This window comes from Cadophora gregata (assembly GCF_030347475.1).
Source record: "Cadophora gregata isolate MNR1 chromosome Unknown scaffold_2, whole genome shotgun sequence".
NCBI lineage: Eukaryota > Fungi > Ascomycota > Leotiomycetes > Helotiales > Ploettnerulaceae > Cadophora > Cadophora gregata.
In genome coordinates, this window is record NW_026695925.1 from 827087 (window position 1) to 849216 (window position 22130).

The 22130-nt window shown below is 45.4% G+C and overlaps 6 protein-coding genes across 6 annotated transcripts; 2 read left to right on the forward strand and 4 right to left on the reverse strand.

The window, feature by feature from the left end:
* Positions 1 to 9307: 9307 nt before the first annotated feature.
* On the reverse strand, positions 9308 to 10797 carry ONS95_007618 (uncharacterized protein; the record flags this gene model as incomplete). The annotated part of the gene is made up of 5 exons (XM_058501133.1): positions 9308 to 9528; positions 9576 to 9716; positions 9822 to 9926; positions 9978 to 10427; positions 10479 to 10797. The coding sequence occupies 5 exons, from the start codon at positions 10795 to 10797 to the stop codon at positions 9308 to 9310; spliced, it is 1236 nt and encodes a 411-aa protein (XP_058362450.1).
* A 1363-nt stretch (positions 10798 to 12160) lies between these two features.
* On the reverse strand, positions 12161 to 12724 carry ATP9_1 (ATPase complex subunit 9; the record flags this gene model as incomplete). The annotated part of the gene is made up of 2 exons (XM_058501134.1): positions 12161 to 12510; positions 12601 to 12724. 2 exons carry the CDS (start codon positions 12722 to 12724, stop codon positions 12161 to 12163), a joined length of 474 nt encoding a protein of 157 aa, XP_058362451.1.
* A 126-nt stretch (positions 12725 to 12850) lies between these two features.
* Positions 12851 to 16632, reverse strand: AKR1 (palmitoyltransferase akr1; the record flags this gene model as incomplete). Its single annotated transcript, XM_058501135.1, has 8 exons — positions 12851 to 13882; positions 13936 to 14083; positions 14180 to 14863; positions 14911 to 15023; positions 15071 to 15335; positions 15382 to 15454; positions 15498 to 16307; positions 16360 to 16632. 6 exons carry the CDS (start codon positions 16630 to 16632, stop codon positions 14202 to 14204), a joined length of 2196 nt encoding a protein of 731 aa, XP_058362452.1. The 3' UTR covers positions 12851 to 13882; positions 13936 to 14083; positions 14180 to 14201.
* Positions 16633 to 17006: 374 nt separating this feature from the next.
* ONS95_007621 (uncharacterized protein) lies at positions 17007 to 17925 on the forward strand (the record flags this gene model as incomplete). The annotated part of the gene is made up of 2 exons (XM_058501136.1): positions 17007 to 17207; positions 17257 to 17925. The coding sequence occupies 2 exons, from the start codon at positions 17007 to 17009 to the stop codon at positions 17923 to 17925; spliced, it is 870 nt and encodes a 289-aa protein (XP_058362453.1).
* Positions 17926 to 18447: 522 nt separating this feature from the next.
* Positions 18448 to 20108, reverse strand: CYS4 (cystathionine beta-synthase; the record flags this gene model as incomplete). Its single annotated transcript, XM_058501137.1, has 2 exons — positions 18448 to 19801; positions 19849 to 20108. The coding sequence occupies 2 exons, from the start codon at positions 20106 to 20108 to the stop codon at positions 18448 to 18450; spliced, it is 1614 nt and encodes a 537-aa protein (XP_058362454.1).
* A 513-nt stretch (positions 20109 to 20621) lies between these two features.
* ONS95_007623 (uncharacterized protein) lies at positions 20622 to 21495 on the forward strand (the record flags this gene model as incomplete). Its single annotated transcript, XM_058501138.1, has 3 exons — positions 20622 to 20926; positions 20981 to 21386; positions 21433 to 21495. The coding sequence occupies 3 exons, from the start codon at positions 20622 to 20624 to the stop codon at positions 21493 to 21495; spliced, it is 774 nt and encodes a 257-aa protein (XP_058362455.1).
* Positions 21496 to 22130: the final 635 nt, after the last annotated feature.

The following is a 22130-nucleotide window of genomic DNA, read 5'->3' on the forward strand; positions in this document are numbered from 1 at the left end:
AAGAAATAAACTTAGTAAAGCTTATAGTAATATAGTAAAGAACTAAATAGACCCGGATTTACTAGCTTAGCTAGCGACTAAGTTAGGAGAATTCGTAGGTTACTACTAATAAGCTTTTATAAAGATATCTATTAAGGAAGCTAGATTATAAGTTAACTTAGAAGTTTAGAAGAGAGTCTTAGGGCTACTATATTAAAGTATATCTAGAGTAAAGGAAGTTATTATAATAGATATAACTTATATAATAAGCGCGAAAGTAAGAGAAGAGAAGGCAAGGAAATTAGTAAGAGAGAAATAAAGAAGTATTAGAATATAAGTTAGTATAAGAGGATTCGCAGAAGAAAGGGTATTTATAAAAGAATTAAAGAGTACGCCTATAGCTACAAGTAAAGAAAAGGAGGGCTCTAGTAGCGCTAATAATTTAACTCGCTCGGCAGGGGAAATTATTATAAGTAGTGTAAGGGCCTTAGTTCCTTAACTATATCGGTCCTAGCGCTAGGAAGAAATAAGTGAGGCTATAAAAGAGTTTAGGTTTATATATAAAGAAAAGGCTAAGATTAATAAGAAAGAAATCGACTTAGTTAAGAAGAAGCTAGAGGAATAGGAGAAGTAAGAGGTAGAGAAGAAGGATAAGGATATATAGAAGTATAACTACGGAAAGGATATAACTACTAGCTAGAAAACTATAATAGGGGGAAAGAAAGTTCTACTGATTATAGTAATAATAAAGCTCTTAGGTAAGATATTAGGATTTCAGTGAGTTTACTATAGCTACTTACGATTAATAGCAGGGCGTATAGGTCTCTATATAAAGCGACTTCCGGAAGGCTTAGCTATTAAGAAGCTACAGATTATATATAATAGGAAGTTAGAAATCAGAAAACTAAAAACAGATTCAGAGACTTATATTTAGTTTCATATAGCTAATCGCCCTCCCTACCTATTAAATAAGCTTAAACCTTATAAATTTCACTAAAAGGAAGGGCTTGAACTATTTAATTACGATTAGAAGCTGATTCTAGATAGCTAGGATCCGATGATCTTACTATAGTAGGAAGAGAATAGGTAAGTTATTTACTACCTCTTTAAATAGTAGTTCTACTTTCCTCTTAGAAAACTTATCTATAATAAATTAGATATATACTAGCACTACTTATAAGAGATAAATAGGCGTAAGAATATCAGATAGCTACGGAATATATTCTTTTTAGTAACCTAGTAACTTATACGCTAAGACCCCGCCTATTATATACTATATACCGCCCTTCGTTCTAATAAGAAATAGAGGCTAGTTAGTTACCTCTACTATACTAAATATATTATACCGAGTGATAGGACTTTCTTCTATTATATTAATTTAAATATTAATAATATACTTACTACTAATCGCGGCGCTACTATAATTTAAGGTAGTATCTTACTAGATTAGGAGGATAAGAATAATTACACTTTCTACTATCCGGGGATATAGTATAAGCTAAGCGAGTAATAGGCGCGTGTTTATAAGCGAGAGTAAGATACTAACTATTATGTTCACTGAATTATAGACTAGATATTTACTTAAGAGGATATAAAGGTCCTAGGGGTAGATTAAGTTAGAACTCCTTATAGCCCTAGAGATATATAGATTACGCTACTGAAAATTCTATACGAGTTAACTAGGCTTATAATAAAAGTTCACCGGACTATCTTACTATAGTTTATTACGATTTAGGATAATAAGGAAACCCTGGAAGTTATAGAAAGTAGGACTTAGAGGGACTTAGCTGACTCTTACTAAGACTTCACTATACCTTTAGCTACCTCATTAGGCCTTATAAATTAGTATAAAGTAATTCCCTTTCGATTCGCTATTATAATTAAGCTTTCCGGGTTAAAAGCTCTATCTAATACTCTAGTTACTTAACGATAATAGAGTTCTTTAGTAATAATAACCTAGAGAAACGTTTTATTAGAGGAGAATTAAGCGGTAGCTTATACTTTTATTAATAAGTAGAGAGCTAAGGCACTAGTCGTAGCTATAAAGGCTTTTAAGATAGTAAGGAAAGTAGAGAAAGAGGTATTTAGAGAGAAGTCCTTTTACTACTTAAAGGAGGTATTAAAGGTTACAGGTATCCTAATAGAAAAAGTGAAGTGTAATACTAATTAGCTAAGTAAAGAAGTAATAGAGATTATATTAAAAGAGGGCCTATTATTTGTAAAGGAGGCTAAGAAGTGTTTAGTAGCAGGTGTAAGTAATATAATAAAGGTAGATAGTTAGTAGGATTCTTAGTATATATTTCCTCTTATTTATACGATACTTCAGGGGATATAGTCAGGGGGCGACTACTTATTTAGGGGGGGATATATATAGTAGGGTAGTGTAGTTCCGAGTCGGAAGATAGTTAGCCCGTTCCGTGGATCGTATAAGTAGGCGCGATAGCGCGTAATAAATATATTATCTTCTCTCTCCTACTCTTACTACCTGTTTAATTAGTAGTCCTTTATATCCCTGCTTACTATACACTTTAACAGCATTACCCCACTCCTCTACAATAGTAACTATACTGTTTTAAGTTTAGTAACCCTGTGATAGCATAAGGCAGCCTTATTAAATTCTCTAGCTTCTATAACTCCTCTCTCTTCTACTCCTTCTAAAAACACTAATAACACTAAAAATATAAAGTTAATAATATACTATAGGTGCTAGAATAATATAGCTAGTCGTATATATACCCCTTATAGTAAAGCGCCTAAATTTTATACTTATCTAGCTCTAGTTTACTTAGAACCTTCGTTATATACTAACTTTGTCCTTAATACCTAATTATTATCTTATTATATAATATATATAACTCTAATATTACTATAGCTTGGAATTTAGCTTATAAATATATATCTAATAGGCTTAATTTATAATACTAATTCTTAGGAATTAAGTTATTATTATTATTAATATCTAAGACCTTAAAGTACTATTTAATCTCCTTATATCGCGACTACTTTATATAATAGACTAGTAAGCCTTAGGTTAGGGTTTCCTAGTAAGTTTTAGGCCTGCTATTACTCTAATACCCTAGAAAGATAAGTAAGGCGATATATACTTTAATTTCTTATTTACTAATAAGCCTAAAAGTTTTCTATTTAACCTCTAGATATTTTAAATCCTAATTCTGCGTATACCTATTAATACACTTTATAAAGCCTTCAAACTGTTCCTTACTAAAAAACATACGGAAAAAGCTAGTAGGATTATTAGTAGATACTTTGTTAGGGAGGTAAGCCTTTAGCGGCCTATCTAGTACATTAAAAGGGGTAAATCTGTCCTTAATTTCCCCTGTACTTATAATAGTCTCGTATGCCTTCTAGAGGTACTTCTTTTATTAATTAGTCTTAGTACTAAAGGTTGCTATATCCTTAGTTATATTACTATTAAATAGGTTATTATTCTAGTAAAAATCCTTGTTAAATATATATAAAGAAGAAGGGGTTAATAGACTATAATATATAAAGCACTTAGCCTTAGTAGACTAGAGGGAGAGAAGGCTCTACGACCTCGCCGGCGCCTTAAAGATAGCGTTCTAATTAGCTAGGGAGTTACTAAGTGCTTGCGATAGTAATAATAATATATAATAATACTCTTTTAGTAAGTAAGAGAGCTTAGTGTATTACTATTAAGAATCAAGATTATAAGAGGGCTAGATAGTAGCAATAAGCTTCTAAAGGATATATTTAAAAGATAGAAGAAAAGTAACGATTTTAAATACTTAAGTATAAGAAATTAACGTCTTTATATTAATTTTACTCTTAGATTAAAGTCCTTAATTACTAAACCGCGTTAATATGTTTCCGCCGCTTAAAGCATAAGGTTAGGAGTCTCTATCAAATATATTAGCTAAGGCTTACTAGCGATATTACAGTCTACTACTACTATATTCGACTCCACTACAGCTTAATACTCAAAAAGGTTCGTTTTCAAGCTGGAAGGGATAATATGATGCATATGAAATGCGAGGTGTGGGCGGAATTGGGGACTGCTTCGGTACTACATCATGTCTCTGCAATGGCTGCTGCTTTGTCGCTGTGGCAGGTATTTTGGCGATATAAAAGGCCGAACCTGCAGGAAGATCTTTTTGTAATACACCCTCCCATTCGAGAAGTCAGGCTACTGCCCACTATCAGCGTTGAAGAAAGGTGTTCGTGTCCAGCTTTAAATTACTGCGAATAGCTGGTATGTGCTAGTATTTACAAACGGTTCGCTGAACTGTGGTTCGAATAGTGCCTATCCTAGTGCACTCTTTCCATGTACGTCTTCCCACTCATGGTTTCCTGCCTTCGCGGTGATAAGAACCCTATGGATCACAGAGTGGACGAGTAATGTGTAAGCCATACGCCAAAGGTGAATTGTCTATTCCTCAACTGCTTATTTGCCCAATTTTGCCGCGGCTGGTACAAATGCACGACTTGAGATAACAAGCCGTAGACGCCATAATCGTGATAGCTTGTCCCAGAGACAGACTATCAAAAGTCAAAAGAGCATTGTCGCGCGCCCATCTTATTATGTTAACAGAGTCTTAATCCTGAAGGCGATTGTTTCTCGTGCTTGGTAATAAATCCAAATATTAATAGGATTAATCGTTTTCCGTGAGGGCCCTCCACAAGCAACATCGAAGAATGGACAGAAGGTTGATAAAATGAGCTGTCACTGAAGCCGCTCTAGGTCATGCCGGCTATTTGGATGTAAATATGGGCCACGACGCCAATGGCTTGCATATCGATATAGGCCCTAGGAAATCGGGCCAGCTCGCCGAAGGAATGGTTTCAATGGGCACGGAATGCTCTTCGTCGTGGGTGGCATGTTGCAGACAAGATCTGTGTGTAGATCGACATGCGTCGATCATGTCCTATCTAGGAAGGCTGTTGCGCTTTTAGTTTATTGACATTCGCCTAGCCAAACACTCCCAGAGTGCCGTTTCAGCCCACATAAAGACGATTTACCTTACTGATCTTTTTTTCAGCTGGAAATAACCTCCAGCTGCGATAATGCTTCACGGAAAAGATGGAACTCCAAGTAGCGCAAATCCTCTGCGAAGCCCATATTTACACCCTCTCTCGCCTCTGAATCAGTCGAGTATTTTGGGTTTGAGAGGGGCTTTCGTCAACATGCAGTCGGCAGCCAGGCCGAAACTCGCTTACAACCCAGCGAAACTACACGAGCCACCCAATAGAACCCAAGCACATCTCGTGGTCAACTACTGTAAACTTTCCGTCCCACTTTCCATCATCTTCCTCCCATCACGGCATTCCGGGAACTCCAATAGAAGATCCACTCGAAAAGTCAAAAGATGCTTTACAGATCTCGGTAATAAGATGCACCCGACTGCGGCTTCGGGAGCCACGGACGCTGTGGGACTGTTTGCGGTTGGCCGGCTCGGTAGGCCCCTGTGTTGCGACTTGCAACAAAGCCTTGTGAGATGAATAGCGATGGGGATTACTGGTCCGCTGGGATTACGATGTCAGGGAGATATCTGAAAATGACAACGAGGACTTGGGTGATAACAATCGGTTGCTATCTTGGAGCCCACGGCTTTGTTGGGTGATTCCCACTCATATTGCCTAGAGCGACCCGAAAATTTCTATGATCACATCCCCATATACGGCATCCCCATGTTGCTAGTACCTTGGTATCTGTACGCCAGGTTCAATTCGCCCCTCTCCCTACAAGCCCACAGCCTGCTTGGTTAAGAACCTGACCACGAGATCGAGATTTCGCTACTGAGTTGAAGCGAATCTGCTCCTGGCTCTCGGCATTCTTATATCGGAGGAACAAGTATCTATGGAGTGTCAGTAAATAATGAGATCGTACAGACGAGAAGACGGGGCTCACGGGAACGGCATCAGCCACTGCCACCAAGGCCAGCAGCGTGCTAGCGCACTAAAAGCAGAGTTTTCCATAAACTATGCATCGTAGTAACTAGAACCCACGAAATAGAGAAATGAAGACTTACTTTGTTTCACAAAAAATTTGGAAAGAGGCTGCGAAGATGCAACGCAAAAGAGTGTTGGCCGCCAGTACACTTGCAGCATAGACGAGGTCCGCATCCCTTAGAAAGGTAAAGATGCTGGTAAATATCAAGCTGTTATTGTCAGCAACGAATTAAGTAGCTTCTGCCCATACTGACTCTAAACCAAAGAAGACACTGCCAACAATCGGGACGACCCAGTGCATCGAATTAAATGTCGTCCAACCGAACCACTGTGAAACTCACATTAGCTGGCATGCTCGTTGAGAGATCGAGAAACAGGCGAAATGTACAAAGTCCGACTGGAATACAAACCCTGCGCGCGATAGCAGGGGGAGGCGAAATCCGGATCCGGCTCCAGCTGCTCGTCATTTACAGCTCTCCTTGATCGGGTTACCAAGCGGGCATAGTTTCGATGCCAGATGGAATTGGAAGACATAACAATTAACATGCCTATCGTCAAGCCAAGGAAAGTTGGGCCCTGTTTCCCACAAGTCAAAGCAATGATTGACTTTGAATACGAAAGGGTAGGCGCCAAGGAAGAGGTAGAGAATTCCAAGGAGGAGCGCAGAGGACAGACACAAACACAGACACATCGTTTCTAGCAGAAGCAGTTGAAGAGGTCGATGCAGGTAATGAGATATGGTCTGCAAAATTGACTTCGAGACATTGACATGCTCGAATGCCCAGTAATAGCTGCTGTTCTGATAACGCTCCCGAACAGCAGCGGCTTTTCTGGCGAGCAAGACCGAGTGATAGGTTTCGGGAATGAGGATCAGCGAGATACATGTGAGTTTTGTCCATATAAGAAGAACATACAAAGTCCATCCCCTCGTTTTCTGGTGGTTAGTAAGAGGAATGTCAGGCAATCGATGACCTTGGTACTGACCAGATGGTAGACTCGTCAATGAAACCACCTATCAAGGGCCCTAGCACGGGGCCAATGAATAGGGTTATAGTATACAACAATATTGGGGCCTGGATCTCACTCGGTTAAAAGAGTCTGTAACAGTTCCTCCTGATACACTGAGAAAGGCACTCCGTTGAGAACCCGAACAGCCTTGTCCAAGTTTTCCAAGTCCCAGCTCATGTCTCGACTCTTTTTCTCACGAGCTGCGGATACAAGTGAGTGAGCAGTCCTCAATGCTTCTCTGGGCTGGCGGGAGTCGACTTGTGTGGTTGCCTTCTCTAATGTTTTCATAGCGAGAGGTACCATCGAAAATCTCCCTGGCGTCTCCATTGCTAGAAGTACAGAGATACTGCGGACAGGTGCCCCAACAACGTGCCCCGACAACATTCCACCACGGCTGCCGCATTCTAAACAGGAAGGTGACACCATCAAGGGTAGCCGTACAACATCCAGCGATGAAAACGATCTCGCTTTTCTGAAGACACAGAAATTTGCGTGTGCTTTCAAGAAGTAAAAATCGTAGCTTTAGCTCAGATCGATAATGCTTTCGTCAGGGGCGTTCATACTCTCCAACATGCTGACGGACGGAATAGTCTACGGTATAGACTGCATGAGACACACATGTCCCCTGTAACTTCCATCTCGGGGCTGCAGATGTGGAAGCCGGTGATGTCAAGCGGTACAGCTGTCCTCCCATGCTCAGAGGCAAAGAAGTGATGCTGTACAGCTGTGACCCAAAAATCCTCCTCCTGATGTCTATCTCCAGTTCTGTGACTACACAGGCTGTGTTCACCTCATCTGACTGTCGTTGATCTCTCTGCGGAGTTCGATTGCCTCCGCAATATGTACAGCAGCGCACATCGCCATCCAAGAGAGGTGGGTCGAAGATATACTGCTCTTGGAATCCATGCTGCAACATGTTTCAGTGAGAGGAGCGCAGGCGCAGGCGCATGTGCTGTGCTGCTCTCCAGGAGACTTTGCCCATGCCTTATTCCTGTTTCGGCATGAAAAGACGCGGATCCCAAGAGGTATGAACCCAGAGCAACCACGCTACAAAACAACGCTTGATCCACTCGGCTTAAATCTGGCGAGAAGAAGGAGTCCGCGCACTGCCTCTTGAGCATATCTTCGTCAAATATATCAAAGAGTTGGTGTATTTCGTTGAAACACACGGCTGAATATTGGTTTAACTGATCCAACGCGATGGAATTGCAGATACTGTGTTCATGCGCAGCCTTTACTTCAGCTCGTGTACCGGGCTTCAGACCAAATAATGACCGTAGTCTTGGTGGGGTCTCCATTCCTAGAGCAATCCCAAGACTTTGAGGGTGAAAGTAGCACTATCTGCAGTCGTGAACATGGTTTTCAGAGACTGATGAAGCAGTAGACTGCATGCGGAGCGTGGAAAACGCTTTCTGAGACCATATATGAGCCAGAAGATGAAGCACTTTTCGAACTGGCTTAGAAACTCTCACCTCCAGAGGCGATGACTTTGAGATTGACCTCGCCATGACCGATGCTTTCCTTTAAGAGCGAGCATCGATGTACACACAGTCATATCCGTAGACTTAACATCCCGTACATGGCAGTTTTGTCGTCACATTTCATTTACCTGCTTCAGCATGGGTCACATGTCTTTGAGGCACGTCGACGGACCTTCTGATGACAATCGTATTATTAGTTACGTTCCGGGCAAGGTAAAAAGGCAAATATTTTAGGAGTTCTCAACACGTTGAAGTTTACACTGAAATTCCCTGTCCTGAATTACAGGCAGTGTAGAAGGTGGGAGATGTCGCTGGGGAGGCTAGAAAATGGAATTAGCATCCAGCGTTGTAATCGCCAGATGTTGGTCTCGCAAGTTGAACGGGAACATACCATTAGCAGCGCGGTCAATCGAGGCACAATATTTTCACAGGCCCAGGCTTTTATACTGCGAGGGAAAAGATGGCGCGATTGCGGCCGAGTACAGACCAGTGGCGGACATATGGTGGTTACAGTTACACCTACCGGATGGAGATGCGCGACAGGTGCATATATAGCGCTGGCCAGCGAATAATACGTCGTGGGAGAATCAACAGTGACAGGGCAGGGTAAGGCAAGGCATTCACTAAGAAAGTCTGCTTGCAGCTCCATTTGGCCATTATCTGTCTGGCTATACATGTGATACTATTGCATCCCGGCCTGAGATGGATTTACAAGCTTCGAGACATCATCATATCATCTACGCGAGTCATTGTACTATTATACACGGGACTCTAGCCAAAAGAGGGGGTCTGCTTGTCATACAAATCTTTACCATACAACACAACGACTACGCCAAGCGACAATTGATCTAGTAACCCTTCTATACAAGACCCAACACGCAAAATTCTCCCGAGATCCACCTCCTACATACTTAAAGTCTTGCCCGGTCGCTACCATAACCATTGTTGTTCTTTACAGCACCAAAAGCTCCACCACCTCTCCCGAACATCGTCCTCAAATCCCTTGCTAACCATTCAGGGTGCTCAGTAGCGTAAAAATGACCTCCGGAGTTGTTATAGGATTCGTAAACCACTGGGCCCAGAGTACGACACCATGTTTTCGGATATACCATTAATTCCTTGGGATTGTATGCTGTTCACTTGTCAGGATACACGTATACAAGGTGTCTAAGATCCTACCCAGTCCCAGTTTCACACAAATGTATCCACTGGTCTCTGCAGAAGTCGTCTTCCCTGGTCCTGGTTGAGTGTGCTGCACTTCGTAATAGATCCTGTGTGCTGCCCCAGGTCCCATGCGACTGAATTGGTAAATACTTATCCCTAAGAAAAGGCTAGTTAGCAAGTGGCTGCCTCTATGTCTCTCTGAAACCATGAGATATCATGAAATAATTGGATGAGGAAGCACCGGGCTTCTCCAATACATACATGTAAGGATTTCGTCATCTTTCCATTGATAACCATCCGTCCAGTCGTGTAGCTTCTCATAGATCCAGGCTAGGAGGGCCACCGGTGAGTCATTCAAAGCGTAAGCTGGACAGAGTTAGCATGAAGTCGACAAATACTGGAATTCGAAGGACTTGCCCAAGGTCTGCGGCTTCGTTGACTGTGCTAGGTTGTACCCTCTACCCTCCTTGGAGAACCACCTCGTGCGCTTGAATCCATCCTCCTCTCTTTGAGAGTAAGACGTGAGAGAGTGTTGCAGTGCAAGCACAGGATTTTTCATAAATGTTGGTGGATGGGCATGGACCATGTTGATATGACTTGCTCTGCAGTGGTCTGGATACAGATAGCCGATTGAACGTGTGATTGTGAAGCCCCAATCGCCTCCTTGCGTTACATATTCGTTGTATCCGAGAGACAGCATCAACTTATGGCAAGTTTCTGCATATTGTGCAGCGGCGAAACCTCGTTTCTTCGGTCCTTCGCTGAATCCAAAATTAGGAAGAGACGGCGCAACAACGTGAAAAGCTGGACCACCAGGTTTGGAGAGTAGCGGAAGTATTTTTAGCACTTCTATGAAAGATCCTGGCCCTATCATTGGTAAGCTTATACCAAAGACTCATGGGTCGCACGACAACGTACATCCATGAACAAACAGAAGCGGGATGGCGGTCTTCACTTCGCTTCTTTGCCACACGAAATGGATATCCAGATCACCGAACCCCTCTATATTGATTGGAGTATGGAACTGAGGAACCCGATTGAGGCGTATTTCTGCTTCTCTCCAATCCCATTGCTCCCAAGCCTTTGTGAGCCTTTTCATGTCCGCCAATGGTACACCCAAATCCCATTCTGACGCTGCCAGTTCGTCAGGAAACTCGGCAAGAGATAGCTTAGTCTTCAAGCTGTCGATCTTATCCTGAGGAATGGAGACAGTATACGGTTCTGGCGCCAGCGTCATGATCGCGTCCGTCTTCTCCAGACGCGAAGAACAGAAGAAGTGGAAGTAGAGACCTTTAAGTGGTGTCACTTACTTGGTTTGTGGTGGAGACAGGGTCGAGAGAGGACGATATGTGAAAGTTGCCGCCTAAAAGTGAATTCAAGGACAGTTGTGTACTGCCTGTATAGGTAGCAGATTTGACATATCTTAAACCGCCCGTCCCTCCTCTGCTTCCCGAGGTAAGGATTGGGGCTATCCAGACCATGCAGGCGTGGCGTGCCGGCTTAGTTCAGCATCAGGGCTGAAATGATGACATGCCTGCGTATGGCGATCTTTCCGTGCATTACTTAGCTAAACAGTATTTCGATATTCGCATCAGGGTATCCATTGTTTGATTTTTTTTTTTTTTTTTTTTTTTTTTTTTTTTTGGAATTTGCATCTGTATTGATCTCATCCGAGGCGAGCGTTTTTTTACTCGTGTTAAGTTACATTAATCTCACCTCATCTCATTTTTATCTTATCTCATCTCATCTCATCTCATGTCTTTGTGCCATGAATCATGATTCGATGGTGACTTTGGACAGTGTTAGGTGGCGTTCAGTCTCATTGGACGATTGGATTCGTCCTGTGCGGGGTCCCCGGACAGACCAAGGTAAATTTAACCTGGTGTCCAAGCCCTCCCGCCTCCATGCTTGCTCTCCTTCCGACCTTCGTCCCACCCTCTCTCTCTCTCTCTCTCTCTCTCTCTCTCTCTCTCTCTCTCTCTCTCTGTTTTTTTCTTCCTCCATCATCAACACGTCAAATTCTATCCAGCCTTCTATCCCTCAATCCAGGTTTCTTCTTCCTGATCCAATTCACACTGTTGCTACATTGTACTCCATATCCGACTTTCTTTGATCACGCTACGTTGGCATATGTGTCTATTTTCGCTCACTGGTCTACTATAACGCCGGTGAAGGAACTGGGACTCTTAAAGTCCCCAGCTGAACACACCCATCCAAAGGCATCGTGTCTACAGTTGCACAAGAATTCCACCAATGAGCCCTTACTGAGGCCTCTTACCATACAGTACTGATGCGTTACGAGACAACAGTACTGCTGCACAACCCTGGTTGGCTTCCAAGCTCATTCCAACCGTATCCTGCTTCGAGCTTTCCGAGTGGTGAGCTTCTGTCCGAACATGGTAGCTATGCGTTTCCATTCAGTCTTGCACAGATGAGCCTCAAAGAAAATTGTTAGGAACGGCAGACCGCTAAATGCTAATTTTCCATCGATTCTAATGCTTCTAGAAGAGTACTGTACAGTCTATCGTCTATGGTCTATCCATCTATAGTCTATCCCACAGCCTTCCTCGCCCTAAACTTCCACCAATGGTATCATCCATTTACACGTACTTGCACATCATGGCAACCATGAGATCAAACAATCCGATGGCCTCAACGAAAGCGAAACCGAGAATGGCGTAAGAGAAGAGTTGTCCACGCATGCTTGGGTTACGGGCGACGGAGGTCAAGAGGGCGGCGAAGACCATACCGATACCGATACCAGCACCACCAAGACCGATGGCAGCGGAACCCATACCCAAGTTCTGGGAGACTTGAACCATGGCAGTGGCGATCTCAGAGTTGAATGAACGAGTGGTTTGGCGGCCCATGGCATTACGGGTGGTGGCAGCGAGGATTTGGGAAGCTTGCTGACGCTTCATGGTCTGGAAAGGGGTGCTGGAGCGGACACCTGTGCCAATTGTCAGTTCAGTTTAAGCCATCAGTTGAGCGTGGCAGACAGCCATTGACCGCTGAAAAGCTTTATTTGGATGGTTCATACCAGAGAAGGCGCGCTGGGAGACAGCATTGGCTTTGACGCTGCTACGGATGACAGGGCGAGCGACCTTTGTAGAGGTTGATCCCATGAGAGAGGCAACCTTTGGGGCGAACATGCGTGCGGCCATTGTGTGTGAGGGTGTGTGAGATGTGGAGATAATTGGAAGGACAAAAGTCTGGAGAAGATGGAGAGGAGTGGTGAAGCTGTGCTGGAATTGATGATTTCAAGAGGCAGCAGAAAGGATGGAAGCTCGAGGAAAAGAATTTTTTCGGGAACGCGAGGACAGAAAACCGCTCTCGTCTAAGAGCTCCCTCCACGCAGTGGTCTGAGGGTGTTGGCCGGCAGGCGGAAAAAGCTCGATTGGGTTTGAGGCCTCAAGGTCACTTGTCCTCTTTGAGGCTCAAATGCTATATGGGTGGATCTGAGAACGGGTCCCAGAGTGGGTGATAACAAAGCTTTGAAGAGCAACAACTGGACAGCAGGGTCGCACATGCTGGATGTGCCGTGGAGCTCAAGGGAGCAGTGGTTGGATCGGAAGATCGCGGATATTGGGAGTGGGTGAGTGGATAAGACAGAAAGATTTCTGTCTCATTCCCTGTTTGCTTCTTGCGGGCGGGCATGCTCGAGTCACGGAATTCGTGCTCATGGATTATCCATGGATTATGCGTTTCTATCTGCAGAGATAACTTTCCACTGCTGGCATATGAAGTGAAGTGAAGTGCATCTACGGAGTGAGAGAAGTCGTCTTTGCAAAAGCCAGCCATGTCATGGTCAGCAGCAGCGTTTCTGGCTGTGGTCCATCCAAAGCTACCAATACAGACTATTATACAGTTCAGTAATGCTGATGTGAAACTGACGCTGTCAGTGAAAAAGTCTGCATGGCGCTGGTTGCACGACAGGGATTAATTATGGAGTTTCAGCCTCAACGTACTGGGATCATGACTACCTAGTCAGCCGACATACCACCGTAGATCCGACATTTCCCGGCGAGGCGAGATGGGCGCAATCTTTGTGTTCCAATTCGTACATTATTGTTTATGCACCAGATGCATGCAAGCATTAGGAGCATAGGGAGGGATATACTTGAGTGCAGTGTTCTTGCTCTAACGTCACCTAGCATCGCAGAACTTAGTTTCATGAATCCGTCCAAGATTGAATTGCTGATGCTGTGAAGCTTTCTTCTACATACAGTACTACAGTATGGGAGGACCAAACTAGATCAACAGAAGCGGAGGGTTCTTTTATTATTTCTTGCAACCAACGCCACTCAAGCACCCCTGCCAGCCTGCGCCCCTATATCAGCCAATTCTTGCCTCGGTCCAGCAAATTTTGACTTGCCTTGGCCCCTTGCATTTAGCTTTTGCCCTCTAAGCGAGACTCGGATCTAATGCTAACAGCGGGAACTGCTATCGGCTCCGGTGTGTCGGGCCTACTGTTGAGAACAGTCCCTCTCCGGACCGAGACGTTAAGGAGGATGACGGGGTAGCTTCAGGTATAATTAGCAAAGTCAAGCTCGGTTCTTTGCGAGAAGTCATCCCATAGAAAGCAGGCTTCTCGTCATTAAATTGATATAATGTGCTACCTGGGTTATGCTTTGTCCAATATCATACGCTGTCGTCCGCAGGCACACTCTCGTATGCCCCTTCACCTCTCCTCATTGTCATCAGCCGAGGTGTCTCGTACATGGCCGTGTAGTCCACCACCTGGCCCCCGAGCATTGCAGTGCCGTTCTCCCTCTTTCCAAACACTGGTGCTGGATCACACCAGAAGTCCTTGCAGTTTCCCACGCACCCGTTCGAGAATGGATTTCGGTTACGCCGAGGACGATTGCCCCCATTGTAGTCGAGAGCCGTCTCCACGAAGGTATCCACGCCAAGAATCTTCTTCCATTGCGCAAAACAGCCGGCCTTGTGATGATGATTGTGCCTAGGGGCGTGTGTAGGAGGCAGAGCCGGATCAGGGCCCAGCCCTATGTTGCCAATCTGAGCTCCAGCTCGGGATGTTGTGCCAGTCGTGAGCGCCGACGTAAACGCTTCTGAAATCTTGTTTCCGTGGTCGTGGTGCGATCCCCTCATATTCTCCCACGTCGTCATGGCTCTGGAAATCTGTACCAATTGAACAAAGAGCAGCATGGTAACCCATGTCAGCTGTAACACACCCCAGATAACTAAGACTAAAGTGTAAGGATCCGAGTTTACAATGCGACATAAGGGTTCTGCCAACATATTGCAGTCTGGACTTCCATTCTCTCTCATAGTTTCGAAGTCTGCATGCTAATTAGACTTGTGCCGAAATTGGGACGGGGTAACTCACAACCTAAGGCGATCCTCACTAAGAAGAACAGGCCAAGTTCCAGAAAAATCAGATAGAGGAAGAATTGACGATGGTTATTGATCCCGATGCAGTTGTACACCCATGGGCAATGACTACAAGAGTATCAGAACTGTGCATGGAGATCACAACAACAACCTACTGGTCATGCTTTGCCACACAGCGATTACATCTTTTGCAGTGCTTGCTTCTTAATGGTTGTCTAACCATGCAATGGACGCAGAAGTTGCTCTCGTCAAATTTCCACAAGGCGAGTAGTTCGTCAATTATAGCTTTCTGTTGAGTGAGTCCGCCCAGCTTTGGAACGAACCCAGGCTCATAAGCCATTGTACAGAAATAAAAATAGCCACACAGACTGTAGGATATTCCGAACACAGTGTTACTGAAAGGGAACGCAGAGAAGGTCCCTGAAGCTTATTAGCTGGGTAGCGAGATGGGGTATGGAACTCCTACCAGGAAGTATATGTGTTAACCACCTGAGTCCCACCCAGAAAAGAGTTCCAGCAAATATTCCTGCCAGCCAAGGCTAATCAGTCAGTGCGGCTCCTCAATACTATCAAAGACCTTACAGTTTTGTGGATATGCCTCATGTCAGAGGGTGCATACTCCATTAATTGTAGCGCGACCCATTGCATCGTATAGCCTGACAAGAGAGCTAGAGGTAGACCTGCAAATACGACCATGTGACTTGAAATCATAACCATGGTCCAGATTATCAGGAATGGCCAAAAGAAGAAGAACTTGTTCATGAACCCGCGCTTATCTTTCAGTAGCCACGAGGACATTGGAAACTCGGGACTTCTTGGCATGGCATCCTCGTCATACCCGCATTCTTTTAAGGCTCGGTGCCACATCCTTTGCGTCTTCATCTCCTCGGCAGTAATAGCTGGAGTTTTCCCCGTCGACGTTTCGGCAAACCGATCCGAGCCATATTCAACAAGTTTCTGAATACAGCCCTGCGACCCCTTAACAAGAGCCCAGTGTAGCGACGTAAATCCAGTTTCGTCCGTAGAATGAACATCGGCTCCCCATCTCAAGAACAAATCGACACATGCAGGATACCCCTTATACGCCGCCCACATCAAACAAGTATGCCCTTGGAAATCGGGTATATCAACATTGATATTCTGATGTAGCAAGAGGACAAGCAGAAAAATGTTGCCTTCGAATGTGGCAAGGTGGAGGATATTATAACCTTGAACGTCGGTGACTAGAGGATCCGCGCCATGTTCAAGCAAAAGATGCACGGTGTAATAATGACACCTCTGTGCCGCCCACATAGCAGGAGTAGCCACCGATTCTCCTCCTTTCTTGTTGACGTCGGCTCCCGCTTTCAATAGAAATTGGCACATTGCATACTGGTTGTTGATTGCGGCCCACTTGAAACTAATCAGCAATTTTGTTCAGAAAAAACATTCGAGACCTATCTACATGTAATGGAGTGATTCCTTCAGTATCGCAATATCTGGCATCGAATTTGCCGCTTTCGTAAAGTCTCTCGATTCCTTGGATGTCTCCTAGTCGTGCAAGTTGCATGATATCGTCTTCGGGACTATGCTCCAGCGCCGATGGAAGCATATCTTCCATCTCAACGTGGTCATCATCGCTCAGCTTGGGCGCAACTGCCGCAGCCTTTCCAATTCCGTTGGAAAGCATCAACGAGTTGTTTTGGATTGTCGCTGCTGCGATTTTTGCGTCGGGCATGTTGAGCACACGGCCAATGCGGCAAAGGGGTTGGGCCTGGCTGGTGGACAATTGGGCGCGTGTGTTGATGGCAAGTGACGAGCTATGGGCATGTGAGCGATCGATACATGCCGTCGTCGATGGATACAGATAGATAGATGGAGATAAGCTGGCCGAGAGGCTTTCTGCGGAGGTTGTAATTCCCAGGGGCTTGGACTGTAATTCGCGAGGCTGATGAATTATGTACCAGGGTCTAAGCCTCGTCGGTTCAGAAGCAGCTCTGCTCGCCTGACCCATCACCTTCAAGTTCATTCTCCCCACCTTGCATAACCACCAGTTGAGCGACAGCGACGCCGGAGCTCAAGCTCTGCGGTCTCGAGAAAAGTTTGGTAACAATGTCTTCATCAACAATTGAAAAGTGGGCGCAGTCACTACTCACTCCTTCACCTATCGGCCTCTTCATTGCCATCGTTCTCGCCATTTCAATCCCTATTTTACTTCATGGCTTCGTCTTCCGGACCAGCGGACTCGTAACTCTACCATATATCGTTCTGGTCGGACCCAGTGGCTCTGGAAAGACTTCCCTGCTAACCTTGGTACTACCCCATTTCAAATTCGGCACAGCGAAAATTGACATTCAGATAGTTTGAACGGGGCGCAAATGCATCAACACATACCTCACAAACTCCGATCGCCGTAGAATGCCATCTTCCCGTTGGGACAGTGGCCAAGTCGAACCAGTACCGCTCGGCCAACGACCCCTCGAGCCACGTACACAAGAAGTTCCTCTTGGTCGATACTCCTGGCCATGGTAAACTGCGACACCATGCCCTAGAATGTATCACAAAACTGCAAAACCTAAAAGGCCTTATCTTCGTCGTCGATGCTGCTACGTTGTCCGCAGGAGATGAGGGTCTGAGGCAAACGGCCGATTTTCTGCATGATTTCCTCTTGGTCCTGCAGAAGAGGGTGGGAACCAAGACGACAAAGGCTTTGAAAGCAATTCCAATTTTGATCGCAGCCAACAAGATGGATCTTTTTACTGCACTCCCGGTGGCTTTAGTGAAGAGTAGTCTGGAAGGTGCAGTCTCAAAAGTCAGGGTGTCAAGATCGAAGGGACTTTTAGATTCTGGAATTGGTATGGATGATGATGTTAACGAGAAAGACGACTGGCTAGGGGAGATGGGATCTGAAGAATTCAAGTTCTCGCAGATGGAGGAGTTTGATATCGCGATAGAAGTCGTTGGGGGCAATATTCTTGGGGATGATCCTACGGTGGAAAGGTGGTGGGAATGGATTTCACAGAGGCTTTGATATCTGGGCGGATCAAAAGAACATCAATCATTCTGAACACTCTGATCTTCTACAGCACCCATCAGGCAACCTTACATACAACAGAACGTCTGTATTCTGCTGCCATGTGGAAGTCGCTGGTATCATCATCGCCAATATAGCTAAGCCTCAAACTAAACGAGCAGATCCAGCGAAAATGGTGAGTTGTTCATCTGGGCTAGATTCATTGGCGGCCACCCTTGTGCAGTACAGGCAAGAGGTCAAGCAACTGAGATTCAAAATTCACAGTCATTGCAGCAGTGGCGCCACAACATGCATACATGGTCCATGAATCATCTTATGGTTGCAGTTCCAAGTCATACTATTTGCACATAGCACAATGCTTTATTGCCTCCCGCAGTCAGTTGAAATTGATTTCTGCATCTTGCTAGTCAGTTGCCCACGTGCCCCGGAGCTCTCCCAGCGGACATGTAGTTGTTGAATCTACTTGACCTAGCACCAACACCAAACGCCACTCCGTTTACCACATATTCTCATTTAAAATTATATGGAGGTTTGCTTGACCATCCAGGATAACAAATCAACCTTGGTGACAACTGCCACTGGCTTCGAAAGCCCACTGCTCTCGGCGCTGCTCTTCTCTGTTACAATAGCAGCACTATTCCACTCAAAGAACTTGCTCAGCGCAGAAAGCGGGGTATCTACTGTGATCTCTACAAACTTTCTCTTCGGTGTTTTCTGCGTCTTTCCGTTTGAACCTTCTTCGATACCGTTGGAATTTGGTGCTTCGGATAGATTGCTGATATCTTTGGCATCTGTGACAACCTCCGGGATCGAAGAGAAGCCAAACATGACATCTGAGACTGGACTCTTGCCTGTTGCTCGGCCACGACTAATCCAACTCAGAAGGTTGCCGAGAGTAACCAGGCCGACAAGCTTTCCTCCAGTTGGTGCAAGGACAGGAAGTTGGTCGAATCCCTTTTCCCTCATGGTTTCTATAGCTTCTGTGCATGGTGTGTTGGACAAAACTGTTGTCACGGGTTTTAGTCGGAGACTCTTGATAGTGGCTCCATGGTAAGGATCCTTCTTGGTCGACGAAGATTGAAGAATGGGCGACGGGGGCGACGTCGTCGGAGGTGTTGGGGGAAGAAGATCGTTTGCTGCCAGCCAATCATCGTCGGCGAATTTGCTGAGATAGCTGCGAATGCTGTCTGGTAAGACAACCACTACAATGTCACCTTGACCAAGGCCAAGTTCCTTAACGCCCTTGACCATGGCAGCAATTGCACTTCCACTACTGCCCCCGACCAAGAGACCCTCTTCAGCAATGAGTCTTCTGGCATACGCAAAAGACTCTCGGTCGTCCGTCTTGTACCATACATCGACTGCCCCGCGGTCTAATACGTCTGGTATGAAGTCATATCCGATTCCTTCGACTTTGTATGCTTCATTTGCGTGCTCTTGGTTCAACGATTCTGGCAGAGCAAGAATAGAGCCAAATGGATCGGCAGCAATGACCTTGATATCAGGATTATACTTCTTCAGACCTCTCGACAAACCAGTAATTGTCCCTCCAGTTCCAGCACCTGCCACGATTGCTTTGATTTGTCCAGAGGTCTGGCTCCATATCTCTTGTGCGGTTCCGTATTCATGGGCCAGAGGGTTGTCTTTGTTTGCATATTGATCCAAAATATGCGAATTGGGGATCTCCTTCTGTAGTCTTTTGGCTACACCGATATGCGACTCCGGGGAATCAAAGGCGGCTTGAGTTGGAGTACGAATAATCGTGGCGCCAAGTGCTCGAAGAACGGCTACTTTTTCCGGCGACATCTTCTCGGGGAGAGTGATGATGGTCTTGTAGCCCTTGATTGCTCCAACAAGTGCGAGACCAATTCCGCTGCGAACCGTCAGATTTTCTTCAAGTCAATTGCAAGCCAACCATACGTATTTCCGCTTGTGGGCTCGATCAGAGTGTCTCCAGGTTTTATTCTTCCCGACCGCTCCGCCTCCTCGATCATCCTTAATGCGATGCGGTCTTTCACACTACCACCTGCATTGAAAAGCTCGACTTTTGCATAAACTTCGGCTTCAATTCCTAGGCTCTGAGGGATCTTATTGAGACGCACGAGTGGAGTGTTCCCAATTAACTCGGTGGCACTCATCGCCATGGCTGGCGGAACAGTTTGTTTTGATGTTATAGGCATGGCTGCTGATGGGTGAAAGGGAGTGTGGCGACGATAACCGGATACAGACTGAAAGGTAATGGTGTCTGACTATCGAGTTTGTGTTTATGCTTCGAGGTAAAATGCGGGATTTCAATAGGAGGTACCTTTATAGATGAATAATGCGAGACAGCGGTTACCCACGGTGCGGGGTCCACCAGCCTACGCAGTAGTGACATTCGATAACGATAAGACACCTCTACACAAGGTACCTTGCCTATGGACCTACATTAAGCCCTCTGAGGCGCCTGGGCGTCTGCACTCATGCACTAGGTTCCGTTGGACTTCATCCATCACCTCACTCCACCTCAGTTCACTCACCAACTTTGTTCCTGTTCGGATTCTTTGCAGTACACCACAAACCACCTGGAAGCTGCAACCCGCTACGGACTATCGCACTGAATTTCATCGCACAACTAATATAGAATACTCAAGCTCAGTCATTCGTTCTTTTGTAAGCCCCTAGACGACGGGCAACATATCAGAGCTATCACTATGCGATTCTCGACTTTCCAAGTCCTCGCTGTCATCCTTCCGCTGATATCGGCCGATGTCAAAATCACAGCGCCGGCTGCTGGAGCATCGATAGCCGGTGGAACAGCTTTCACTGTCACATGGGATGACACAGGAGATGCACCTGCTCTGGCAGACCTCTCATCGTACACCTTGTTCCTATTTTCTGGCTCAAATGCAGCGCCTGCACAACTATATCAGCTATCAGCTTCCACTTTTGCAGCGGCAGGAAAATCCGTGAGCGTCACAGTCCCAGTAGCTACTGGTGGGATTGGTACAAATGCATAGTGTGTTATCCCACACATCAAATTTAATGAACGCAATCCGCTGATTTTTCGTAGTTTCCTTGGAATGCTGTCTGTCGCTACAGCTGGGGGTACCGTCTGGAACTACTCTAATCGATTTACACTTACTGGTATGACGGGTATATTCGATCCAACAGTTGCTGCAGCTGTCAAGGTTATCTCAGGTACTTCTGGTCCACCAACGGTCAATAATGTTATCTCGAATGCAGCCACAGGAACAATCGGTGAAGACGCTTGGGCGACTCCGTATAACTTTCAAACTGGTCTCACGAAATATGCGCCGATGCAACCTGTCCCTCCAACGGCAATAATTGCTACCAATACCGCTCCGCTATGGCCAACGTCTGCTGTGCAGTTCGCCACCACGTTTCTACCAGTACCAAGTGAAGTGACGACTCTCACTCAGTCCAACACATATAGCATCTCCAGTAGAGCAAATACTGTATGTAGCACGCTCCGTCGCCGGCTATCACTACTAACACACGTAGGTTGCTGCGGCATCTTCACCGACGGATGATATGCAGAGGTTTTTAAACAGGTGGAAGGACTGAATGATCCTCGAGTCAGTGACCAATGGCCGAGAGTTATTTACAATATGAAATCGTACATTTGGAACGCAGAGAGGGTAGTTCGAAATTTCGAGCATATCTGGAAACCGTCGAGTTGCTGACACTATACACTTAACGGGTGTTGGAACCAACCTGGGCATACAGCGTTGTTACTCCATCTTCTCAGATGAGCTGAAAACAGGTTAGTTTATAACCCTCGTGAGGAGATCAAAATTGGAGGAATGGACGTCACCCCATTTCTAGAGTGGGAAGGATCTAGTACAGCTGATGCTGCTTCTAGCGCCCACGCGGCTTGGCTAAGAACTCACGATGCTGGCATCTATTCACGTAGAGGGAGAAGAATATGACGCTCTGACTTAGACTACCTTGTCGCCTCGGCCACTTTGTATTCACATTGACGGTCGGACAGATTGCGGTACATTTGAAGGGAGTCGGCGGCTCTCAAACAACTCAAGAATGCTCCTAGATGATGTATGTAGCACCGAATGGATGCCTATGCATGAGGAGATGTGGCGTTAAATGATCATACCATCGTGCCATACTCAAACATAGCTCAGAATGTGATATGGGTAAGGAAACGCTCATTTAGCAATTTTCTGTTGCGGTGCTTTCATTCC